This window comes from Pocillopora damicornis, chromosome 2 (assembly GCF_964200805.1).
Source record: "Pocillopora damicornis chromosome 2, jaPocDami1.2, whole genome shotgun sequence".
Taxonomy (NCBI): Eukaryota; Metazoa; Cnidaria; class Anthozoa; order Scleractinia; family Pocilloporidae; genus Pocillopora; species Pocillopora damicornis.
In genome coordinates, this window is record NC_142671.1 from 9767560 (window position 1) to 9779317 (window position 11758).

The 11758-nt window shown below is 36.7% G+C and overlaps 2 protein-coding genes across 2 annotated transcripts in view; both read right to left on the minus strand.

Annotated features, from left to right (window-relative positions):
• Positions 1–1308: 1308 nt before the first annotated feature.
• LOC113670801 (2',3'-cyclic-nucleotide 3'-phosphodiesterase) lies at positions 1309–7189 on the minus strand. The gene is made up of 5 exons (XM_027186996.2): positions 7001–7189; positions 6339–6651; positions 4405–4737; positions 3585–3895; positions 1309–2241 (listed from the first exon to the last, which is right to left on the minus strand). Exons 1-5 carry the CDS (start codon positions 7103–7105, stop codon positions 1927–1929), a joined length of 1377 nt encoding a protein of 458 aa, XP_027042797.2. The 5' UTR covers positions 7106–7189; the 3' UTR covers positions 1309–1926.
• A 2008-nt stretch (positions 7190–9197) lies between these two features.
• LOC113670802 (uncharacterized) overlaps positions 9198–11758 on the minus strand; it is a 3479-nt gene continuing 918 nt past the window's right edge. The window contains exons 2-4 of the mRNA XM_027186997.2: positions 11355–11544; positions 10196–10394; positions 9198–9975 (exon numbers count right to left, since the gene is read on the minus strand). Coding sequence (XP_027042798.2) covers positions 9936–9975; positions 10196–10394; positions 11355–11544 — 429 coding nt within the window. The 3' untranslated portion in view covers positions 9198–9935. The remainder of the gene's footprint in view (positions 9976–10195; positions 10395–11354; positions 11545–11758) is intronic.

Below are 11758 nucleotides of genomic sequence, written 5' to 3' on the forward strand. Positions count from 1 at the left end.
CCCAAGCTTTCCATGATGGGATAATGTAATCAAGTTTTGTAAGAGAGTTTAGGCTCTATTCCGTGAATGCTAGAGCAAATAAACTCTAACGTTAAGATAGTTTTATTTGTTCTATTTTCGTTCTCTGGTAGCGATTTCAGGCCATTTCGCCGTGTTTTGGCTAAACTCTCATCCCATTACTGCCTGTATTTCTAAGTACCACAGGGCAGAGTGTATTAATGAATTTCAACTTTCAGTTACTTTTCCGTTAATCCTCAAGATTACCCCAGTAGATAAAATTATGGTAAACTGTGTGATCCCAGATATGTTATGTATTCAAATGTTACAATTGTTTTTCTCTGACTGTAAACCTGGCGTCAACTTCTCCAAGACCTTTAATGATTCATTTCGTACAAAAATATCTGTAGACTATAAACAAGTACTTTGCCACGCGCATTATTTCACGAACCAGGGGGTTTGATCAAATAACCCCGCACTAACAGATTTACCGTGGTTTCCAATTAGAGAATAACCGTTCTTCCGCGCCGCTGTTATGGCATTTAATGAATGTCAGGTCAACCACCCCTTTTCCTCAGTGATCATTCACGACAAGAATTGCGGTAACCCGGCGTATTACCCTAGCTGGTCAACTATTAAACATCCCCTTGTATAACTCGAGTGCCGGACAGAGAACATTTTACGACTGCACAATGCACATCTGTAGCAACCTAGGCAATACTCCTGATTAAAACTGCAAAATCGATTTCTACTTTTAAATTTTGCCTGAAAAGTAAATTGATCACTGACTTTTTGAATAGCACGATATCATGGTACTTTATAATAATTTAGTGTTTATTTTATGACTAATTTTTAAATAAACATGTTAATTTTTTGCTGAGGTAGACACTAGGGTACAAATGCACGACAGGTCGCTATGGACCACCAAGCGCCGAAGGCCGCAGAAAAAGTAAGAAGGAATCGTATTTTCCTGTTTGGCATCTTTTACTCCGCCAGCCCAGTTCCCGTCTCCTTTGTAAGAGTATGCCTAATCGCAGATCAATGTAAAAATAGGGCGAGGAGTGGCAATTAAGGTTTTCCTTACTGACTGAAAATTCGTATATACAAATAACAAAACGAACCTTGACTTTATAACTTACGAATGAATGCGTTTTTCAACAGGGCCGGCTAGCAAAAGAATGTATTCTCATAATTAGATTTGAATTTGCAAACAGACCTTCTATTGGCGGGGGCGTAAAGTAAAAGGAAACGAAAAAGGAAAAGAAGGAAGTGAAAAAAAAAAACAGAGAGAGAGACATGGCGATGGCAAAATAAGGTTTAACTCTCACTTTTATTACCTATTATGTGATTAATCTTTCGATGAATTATTTTAGCTTCTTTTTCTAACAATAAATAAAGTGATTTCTGTTCACTGTATCAAAATAATGTATCAAATACGTCCACTTCTTGTTGCTCCTCTTCTTCTATTTTGGTAGTTAGCGAAAAAAAGGTAAAAAAATAAATGAACCCCCCATTATCTCGGATCGTCAGAGGGAATCATTAGATGTGCGGGTAATCAAGAGTATGAGTAGTAAGAGGATTGGAAGAAACGACCGAATTTACAACCAATGAGGGGTAAAATTTTTCCTACACGCTCGCGCCACTAAAAAAGAAAACGAATGGTCTCAAAAGAGCATTATGTTACATTCTGGAAGAGAGTTTCAACTTGTTAAAGGTAAATCTGTAAACAACATAACCTACAGGTAAAAAATCACCGTGAATTTGCAGCATTTAAGAGTTCATATCTCTCTTTAGAGTTATTTAAGATAATACAATGATTGCGATGAGCAAACCCAAAGGGAATCAATTTTGGTTCAATTTAGGGCAAGACCCATGGTACCACAGCTGTGAATCAGTGGAATTAAAGCATTAAAGGATTCTTAGATTAGATCAGGAACCATAAAACCCTGTGAAAAGTGCATCAATGTAAATAGGTTCATTTAAATAGACAGCCCAATGTCCATCGCCATAATCACGGGCCAGACCCTTAGTGACTGCATACTCCAAGTAACCCTGATTGGCCATTTCCAGCCTAATAAGCTCACACATGTCATGTCGCCCTTGAATAGGCCTTGTGTCTCTCTGCAAGGAGAGAGTGATGTGGGCTGTGTCTCCAACACCGACTGTTGGTTTGATAGCCAGGTTAGCATATGAAACAGGAATAAAGGCAGATGTTTCAGTATCAGATACACAGGCTGCAGCTTCCTGAAAAAACAAAAGGCAAGTTATCTTTATGGTGGAAAGGAAAATTAAAACTATACGGAAAGTAAAACTATAGGGAGGCACATTTTTGGTTGCCTTCAATATCTGGAGTTTCTATTTGGGTAAAAACAGACCACTCCTAGATAGGAGACTAAGTTATGGTACAAAAGTGACACACAAAGTCTATGTTTTAACAGGGCCATGCTGATAATTCTCTCTTGATCCTTTCACTTCTTGGAGTGAGGTCTGAAAAGTTCTCCTGACAATATCAAAATCTCACTGAGCAGTAAGGCAATATGATGGAAGGAATATATCACTCTAAGCAAAATATGTCAACCAATAGAACAATCAATTCCCTGAGCCAGATAAGTAAGAAATTTAGAATTATACATAAGACTTACTATGGAAACCCTTGTTGGTCAAGAGCATAAATTAGTCAATATACAAAAGTGTGTGAAGATGACTTGACAACCCAATATCTGCAGTAGATTTTAGGTTATCAGTAAACCTAGTTTCCAAGCCCCTTGTCCATTTGTTTCAATGATGTATAATAAAATAATCATTGAATTCTGTTTTCACATAATATCATGAATTATCAAACCTCATGTCTGTGTTATCTGCCTCAGCCTAAGCTTCAGCAGGTAACTCAGACCTTGGCATTGATAATTTATGATATCATGCTTAACCCCATCCAATAATTAATTATTGAGATCTTGGAAGCTAAAGGATCTATATGAAGCATTCTCTTGTCAAAAGGGTGCCATTTACAAGAAGTTAATGACAACAAATTGATGGAAAAGCAAGTGGTAATTGCAAGTTAAGTAACAAATCATATTTTGATAAATGATGTGTATAGCATGCAAATTCTTTAATTTGCAAAATGAATGACCAGATTGAGTTAGCTGAAATGCTTCTGCTGTGTGTAGCACATTCATCATCTGAACATCAAAGAGCACTTTTGGATTGAGTGTCGTAAATCAAAACCAATTGAAAGTAATTACAATAGCAAATCAGAAGAAGGGTTAAAACTCTGAAGAGCCAATGAGAACTTAAAGTAAATACAAAAAAACTGCCTAAAGTGAGGGTAACCAAGTCATGATTGGTGTTAGTTTTGCATCTGATCGGTTAGGAGAGTGCTGCAAGTTTTCTGAACCAATCACAGAGCAAAGTAAAGCAAAACCAATGCAACACCAGATTACTTTCAACATTCATATATCTTACTATGCATTAACTTCAATTTGTACATGATTGGAATTCTACTTTACAACGAAAACAAACAAGGCTAAGGGTAATTTCAATTGGAAAGGGCTATTAGGAAAACAACTAACAAATTCATATGCATTTACTTTGAATCTGAAGTTATGTCCTTCCTCTCCTGAGGCACCTGAATCCAAGTTTCTCCACAACTTTAACTGTGATGGGCTTAATTTGACCCTTGCTGTTAAAGCTCTTGGTGTGATTGTCCATGCAATGACTGTCAATGTTGTTACAGATCCAAGAGCTTCTTGCACAGCAGACAAAGATACATAGTCACTTGATTTATGACCAAATATTCCTTGGTCAAAATAAGAAGTTATATGGAGACGATAAGGCTGTTTTTCTAGACATGACAGTGATAATGCAGCACATGTAACTTCTGTCAAAGTTGTTGAGAAATCTGAAAAGACAAGTTGAGCATTCACTGAGTGCATTAGTATTAAGCTTCTACCACACTCTGGGTTCACAGATGTTCAGTAATGCGAGTTGCGAGCATTCTGCACCCTTCCAATATCAACAACTTCTAAAGCCTTTTGTTTGTGAGCGTGGATAGATAAAAAAAAAATGACCAGTTGATTGCTAGCACAGTAATCAAGTACAGAAAGATCTAACTCATTAGACATTTGTCACAAGTGCAGAGCAAAGAAAAAAATGGGATGTAATAAATACTTGCCACAAGGGAGGAGGTTGGTGGTACATTACACATCAACAAGTAAAAAATTTTTAGATCCCTAGATTCCAGTAATTAAATGAACCAGCCTGACAACTTAAAGAATTTGCATGTATGTCACTCACTGATACTCAAAGTACAATAAAAATACTTTTAATATTTAAAAGGAGGTAAATTTTTTTAAAATAAAATTAAAATTATCTGTTCAAATTATAAAAATTCTAAATAAATAACCTTGCCTTGAGCATCTTCATACTTCTCCTTGGTAAGCTGATCTCTGAATGAAGGGATTTTTTCTATGCAGTCTCTCAAAATCTGCAGCATGTAGTCTTTCAAAGTCCTTAATTTCTCTTCTGATGGAAACCATCCATAATATACAGCAAAAAATTGCTTAAACTTTGACATTTGATCCCTCAGAGTATCCTCATTTACACTGTGTTGGTTCCTCAGTACTAGTTCAGTAATGTTGTATTTCCACCATGTTCTGGGTTCCACCAATACCACATGGTAACCAGTATTATGTGCAATAGTGATGTATTTGGACAGCTTCCTGGAGTCAACGTTGGTGTTATCTGCAATATATTGCAAATAAAAATTGTAAAACAAACTTGTCAATGAAGTTTCTTTAAAGATTCATTTAAAAAATGCAACACACTATTCATAAACTTTAAATTTGACGGATATATAAGAATCCTGAAAGATCTTCAGAGGATCTTTGAGGATCCTACTAAGGATCTTCAAGATCTTTAAAAAATCTTTGAGGATCTTCAAAATTCTTGTTGAGATCTTAAAGGATCTTTCATTTTCTAGCCAAGATCTTCATGGATTTTTCATTTTCTTACCAGTATCTTAAAGGATCTTTCATTTTTCCTGATCTTGGCAGGAAAATGAAAGATCCAGATCTTCAAGAATCTTCAAAAGATCTTGCTAATAATTTCGAATATCCCTATACTGATCTTAGCAATAAAACAAAAGATTTTTGAAGATCTTAACAATAAATTAGAAGATCCTTCAAGATCTTGCTTAGATCTTGAGTATTGCCACATTTCTTGTTAAGATCTTCAATATTCCTGCAAAGATTGTTTAGAATCTTTCAAATTCTTACAAATATATTTTATGCTCTTTGACATTCTTTCCAACATCTTCATATTTCTTTACAATTCTTCCCAGATCTTTAACAAACTACCAAAGAACTTTTTAGTACTTTCAAAATCTTCAACAATCTTTCAGGACCATTTAGGATGTTGCAAGGGAAACTCTAGCATTTTGCTGAAAATATTTAAGGATTTTTTTTAACATTCTTTATAATAAAGATCAGCCAACACTTTTTTAAAATTGCGGAAATAATATATCCCGACTAAAAAAAAAGATCTTTACAAGGATCTTTGTAGGATCCTGATAAAATCCATGTGGATCCCAGCAAATATCTTAGTAGAAAATTCTTGAAAGGAACCTTTAAAGATCTTTGAAATATCCTCATTTTTACTTTCAAGATCTTGAGGGATTCCTTGCAAAGAACTTTTCTAGGATCTTTTCAAGGATCTTGAAGGGATACTTGGAGGATCTTCATCAAATTCTTGAGGATCTTATCAAATGCCTTTCCTATAAAAATGTTTAAAGATGTTTTAAAGTTCCTTGTCTTTAAGTATCTTTGACTGGGGGTCTGGCCAAAATTTCACTAGTCAACCCTACAACAGAACCTCTTCTGTCCCCCAAACAGTTGAATAACCTCTTCTAAGGACTCAAAAGAAGTTAATATGGGGGAAGGAGGTTTAACATTTAACCTTAAATACCTCTAAAATAAACTTCAACATGGAGAAGATGCTCTCAATTATTGACTCATCTCATTATTCCATGCGTTACAGTTCTTCCTACACAGGGCGTAAAATTAATTTTTTTTTCTGATAGCCACTTGGCCCTCCAAAATTAAGTTAGGAAAAAGATCTTTAACGTGCTACAAATTGGACATTAGGATGTCCAATTTAATTCACTTTATCTTTAAGTAAGGTTATGATGAAGCATTCTAGTCACCAATTTGGCAACTATAATTTTCAGGATTTGGTCGCCAGAGTGAAAAATTTAGTCGCATTGGCGCCAGTGTACCGGGGGCAATTTCACACCCTGCTACAAGTGAATTTCATGACATGATCTTATTCCTATCCTCAACACTTACCTATAACAACCACTGGAATCCCATCTTCACAGGTTCTGCTTGCTTTTTTGTTACATTTTGAGTGTGTTTCCTCATATTCCTCCATCTTCCAAATATATTCCCCTTGTTCATTCAACCTTAAGTCATCTGCTGAGCAGATCACAGCCAAATCACCATACACCTGCTTCATATTTCGTGCTATTTCTGATTTTCCACTTCCAGGTAAACCTCTCATTATGAACATGGTTTTAGAATTCATAATAAACTCAATGGTTTTGGCATCTTGTAAAAATGGGAAGTTTAGAGTTTCTCGATCGTAATCATCTTCTTCATTCTGAAAGAAAAGTATTAATAGTAATAAAATCCAGAATAACCAAGAAATTGCATAATAAAGGCGAAAAATGATAATATGTAATTTGTTCCTGTGTGCCCCGGAAGTAATCTTACAGTGAAAGAGAAATCCGTGAGTAAGTTTCATATCTATTTGTAGGAAATGCACTGATGATCAAGGAGTACTGAGATTTTTACATTCAGCAGTGGTATAGATACATATTCTCAAGTGACCACAAACACGCGAACAGGTAGTAGCCAAACAAAATGACCAACAGTGAAAGCACGATAAATCCCGCAAGACATCACACACCCCCAGTCCAAAACAAACAGTAGACACTTTTATAACGCACCTTTTTCCTGCGATCCCTTTCAGATGATATCAAATAAACCACTGTAGAAACAAAAGCAATCGAAAAGCCAATCGCTACAAAAACTGCAAAGCTTTTAAGTTTCATTTTCAAATACAGTGGCAGCAAAACCTCGAGCTTGACTTTTTCACTTCCTTGCTGCTATTTTTGTAGTCTCCTATTAAAGGCGGTAGCCGCTGACCGATAGCAAGAACAATTGCCCTTGCTATTGGTCAGCGGCTACCGAAAGCGCGCAATACAACGAAAGGTGCCTAAGGTACCTCTAGATAATTTGTCAATCTACCGTTGTGGCATACAGAACTCCAAAACAGCTTGAACTGCAGCCAACCAAGTGAAAGAAAAAAAGCAGAGTGACCGTTGCAGGAGAAGTTCTGGAGCGCTCAAATGAACCGCCACCGATTCACTTCAACATGTCTAGGCGTCGATGATGCCAAACTAATAATCTGTATGGGCTTTTTCTACAAATACTGCGATTTCTGTTTTTTTTTTGTTTTGTTTTTTTTATCTAAGTATGATGTGAATACAACAATACTGAATAATCTTTGACCTTTAGAACAATACTTTGGAAACATAATAGGATTACAGTTCGATATTTACAATCACTGTGATAATGCACTACCAAGATTGAAACACTCGCCTAAAGCTATCATTTCCCAGTAGCAGATTTTTTCCGAGCTAGGAAATTCTAGTTAGAATACACTTGCAAAGCACAGTTTTTTCCTATGATGCGACAGTTCACGTCTTAGACTGCTTCTTTTTCATGCCTCCTTTTTCCAAAATGCAGCCTTGCGTAATACCTCCGAAACGTTTTGTCCTGCCTAAGAATGTTTTGAAAGGAGTTATTTCTTTAGAACTACAGGTTATATTTGTTACGACATTTTATGCTACACATGATGCAAACGTGTCAATAAAACATGAAAAATGTACGGAAAATGGTCCAAAATAAAATGAAGGCGGGAAGACCGGTTGTACGGTCATATCAGACTTCATGACCGTTTAGTTGCGCTTTCGCTCTAACAGTTATTTTACTTTGTCTCCACAATAGCTGATGCAGGAGGGGAAAAGGTCGAAATGTGTATTTACTGTCGGCAAACGCCATGTGTAACGACCAACAGTCGCGAATACCTTGGCTAACGGGAAGCTCATTTTCAAAATCACGTGCGACGTAGAAAAGATTACAAGACGTACTGGAGGGCTTTGGACAAATGTGGGCTCTGAAAATACCCTGTTTACCAGGCTAAAAAAGTCAGACTGGAGGACCTTGGAGATGCAGTCCGGGAAAGGATGCTCAATTGTGTTATAGAAGATGCGAGTTCAAGGTTTCCTAGTCCTCCTGGTATTCCTTATATGGGGCATAGAAGGGAATAATACAATTCTCATACAAATGCCCACGTCAAAGAGAGTACAAGTACCAGATTGTTTATGGTCCACACAGCAAATTACGATGACTTTATACTATACCCTATAAGTTAGGAAAAGATATACAATACAAAGAAAAGTAACAGGAGGAAACATTAGAGAATAAATCTTCTTGGAGAATACCAAGTATAGAACCTAATACTCGTGATTTCATTACTTGGGACAAGCAGTTGGTGGAATTGGAACTACTCAGTGTGGGAAATTTGGAATGGAAAACGCCTGACATGACATCTTTCTGAGCTTCAATGCACCATTTGTTGGCTTTAAGGCAAGTAGTAATGGGGAGTTGACATCCAAGAAACTTCATTTGTAGTGAAGCAAATAATGAATTTTAAAATGTCACTAACGTAAAAAGCAAGACGCCCACTTGCTAAGCAATAAATTTGACAGATCCCTGGAACCAAATAACTGTTTTCTTACAGGAAAAGCTCATTTCATTGTACATGTCGTGTCGTGAAAAACATTATTTTGCCGAAAAGATTATAAATAATCTTAATAATCTCTTGCCAGAACTTAAAGCTCTTACAACTGAATGTAAGGTACACATCAGTGAAACTGGAAGGCAACATAAACGATCTGATTCCGAGAAAAACTTTGCGGCGTAGAAAGGAGTCGCTACATATTTTCATCTACCAAATCATTCTAAGCAGGATATGACAGTCTACGGCCTTTGCCTCTATCTAGGCGTTCGGAAAGCCGCAAACTCCAGATCAAAAACTTATCTTTGAAATCGGCACTACCCAAGAGTATCAATGAACGCTTTTCATTCAACCAATTTATTTCTGTTCTTCTCTTTACCATGTTCCCACCAATAGCCTAGCTCCATTTCCTGCATAGAGTATAAATCACATATATATAACACTTTTCTATTTGCTCTGACGAAGGGCTAACGTTCAAAAAGTCAGCTCGATTTAGAAACTCTTTAGGGTGGCCAATTTACGTTATCAACACAGCTAAGTGATATTACCAGATTATCTTGTTATACCCCCACCGACGTAGCACCATAGTTTTTTTAGAAACTTACCCTCTTTATTCATTTATGGTTTGTTCTAATAGTTTAGCACCTAACTACAATATTTTGCTATTATGTGTCCGAAGGCAAGGCAAATATGATGTAATATACTTCGAAACCTCTTTATCTATGCAGTTTACGTGAATAAATACGTTACCTACTTAATAGAAGAGAAATCTGACAACAAGCTTTTAAAAGTCTGTAAATGGAAGAATAATTTGTAATGTTTACGTAGAAGTATTTGGAGAATAAAATTGATGAAACTGGACAGCGATTATGCTTGAAGTCAGTGTCTAAAAAAATTTTATTTTCTTATGAAATATATTCACTTTCAATTAAGGAAATGAGAGACAGATAACCAGCTGACGCTTAGTTGAAGTCTCCTCCTCCCTACTCAGAGCACTGAGTAACTGATTCTGTTCTGGGACGAAGTAGACTTTACCGAGCAAGTTTCTTCTTAAGCAGTCTCCTGAACTTGATGGTCACTTAGTCTGGCTTCATACACACTTCATGACTTCCAAACACACTGTTTAACAAAGAAAAATAATGATTAATTCAGCCATTTAAAATCAATTTTGGTTACTATGGATAAACCCGTAATGACCTTAAAAATTATTTAGGGAGAGTTTCTCCTCTCGTTAATTTTTTCTGTTATTCTTATCGCTATCAGTTACCAAGTTAAATCATTTCTGATCGTCATCATTGTTATTCATTATTATTATATTGGTTTAATTTATTGCACTCACCCTTTTTGAGCGCATTCGAGCCCAGGCTTACACGGTCCACAGTCAGGCTTTTCTCCTACCCATATTTTTCGATACAAAATGGCCGCGCACTGATGGTACTCCTCCAAGGTTGGCTTACATATCGGCAAGTGGGAGTTGATTGTTGGTTCCAAAACGCAACACGCCTCTTTACAATCGCTGTCCTTCTCACAGAATGTGCCTGAAATCAACATCTCAAAACGTAAAATATAATATTAGGGGAAAAAGACATTTTGATTGCTATAGTCTTTAATTCCAGTAGACTACCTTGAGGGACAGCAATTAGGATGGTGATTATAACAATGATATACACATTCAGACAAAAACGCTCCCCAAAGTTTATTTCTAAAGAAACGATATCCGAAGTTTTCTGTGAGTGACCAACCGAATAAGAGGCTCCTTCGATAACTTCTCGTCCTTTGGTGCAGTCGATGGCATAGACAGAGGTCGGCTTGAAAGTTCTTGTAGCGAGGCGTGCAGGACGCTAGGTGCTTCACATATAAGCATTCAGAGCAAATGACGATCCGCATATTTATAGGTAACCAATTGCAATGGGGTATTTCTGATCGAGTTTAAATCAGCAACTGTTGTGATCTTTGCAGTTGTTACTGAGGAAGGTCAGATCGTCCAACGGTACAAAGTAGAGTGCAAATAACATGCGAATAGAGTACAGATATCATGCGATATTGTACGGCTATTTGGTCACTTGGTTATTGTAAAAAAACCTGTTTAACCAGTCGGCTTCGCGCGCTACGCTTCTCTATCTGCTTTGCTTTTCCCGCCTCATGAGAAATGAGCAGAAAGACTTAGCAGAAAAAAGCAATTGGATAAAGAAAACTTAGTAGACGTTTTGGTGTGCAGTATCGCTCAGTATTTTTACGAGTTGTTTTTATTTTGACTTGCTTTACAGGCTCGTCAAAACAGGGCACAACTCGTAAAAATACTTAGCGTTACTACACACCAAAATGTCTAATAAGATTTATTTACTTTATATTTGTATCTTTCTTAGATAATGATCATAGCAAGCACCAGCACTACAATCGATGTTACCACCAGTTACACACGTTGTCATGAGCTTGCAAAATAATCAAAAACACCAAAAAAGGATGGAGAGATCTTTCGAAATATTTGATTGCCTCACCTGGATCCCCTTCTGCCTTCTTCTCACATCTCCCAAAAGTGCAGACCAATCCCTTACAACACTGGTCCTTACTGCTGCAGCCTACGTTAAGTTTATGACATTTTTCACAGTAGAGCACGTTACAGTACATTCCTTCTTTGCAAGGCTTTTTCTCAGAACACTCAGCTTGGTAATATCCAGGCGCTATCATCTAGAATACGACACCAAGTAGTAAGATTATCACTAAGTATCTCCTCTCAAAATAAAAGAATTTCTAAAGCTCCAAGGTTTAACGCTTAAAACTCTAAAATCCGTCTCTGCGTTTAGCTTTTAGGTATTAGTGTAAATCTACTTGCGTTTTATGAAATTGTTTGCATCTAATTGGCTACGTACGCTTTCTATTCCGTGATAGACAGTGAGAAGGG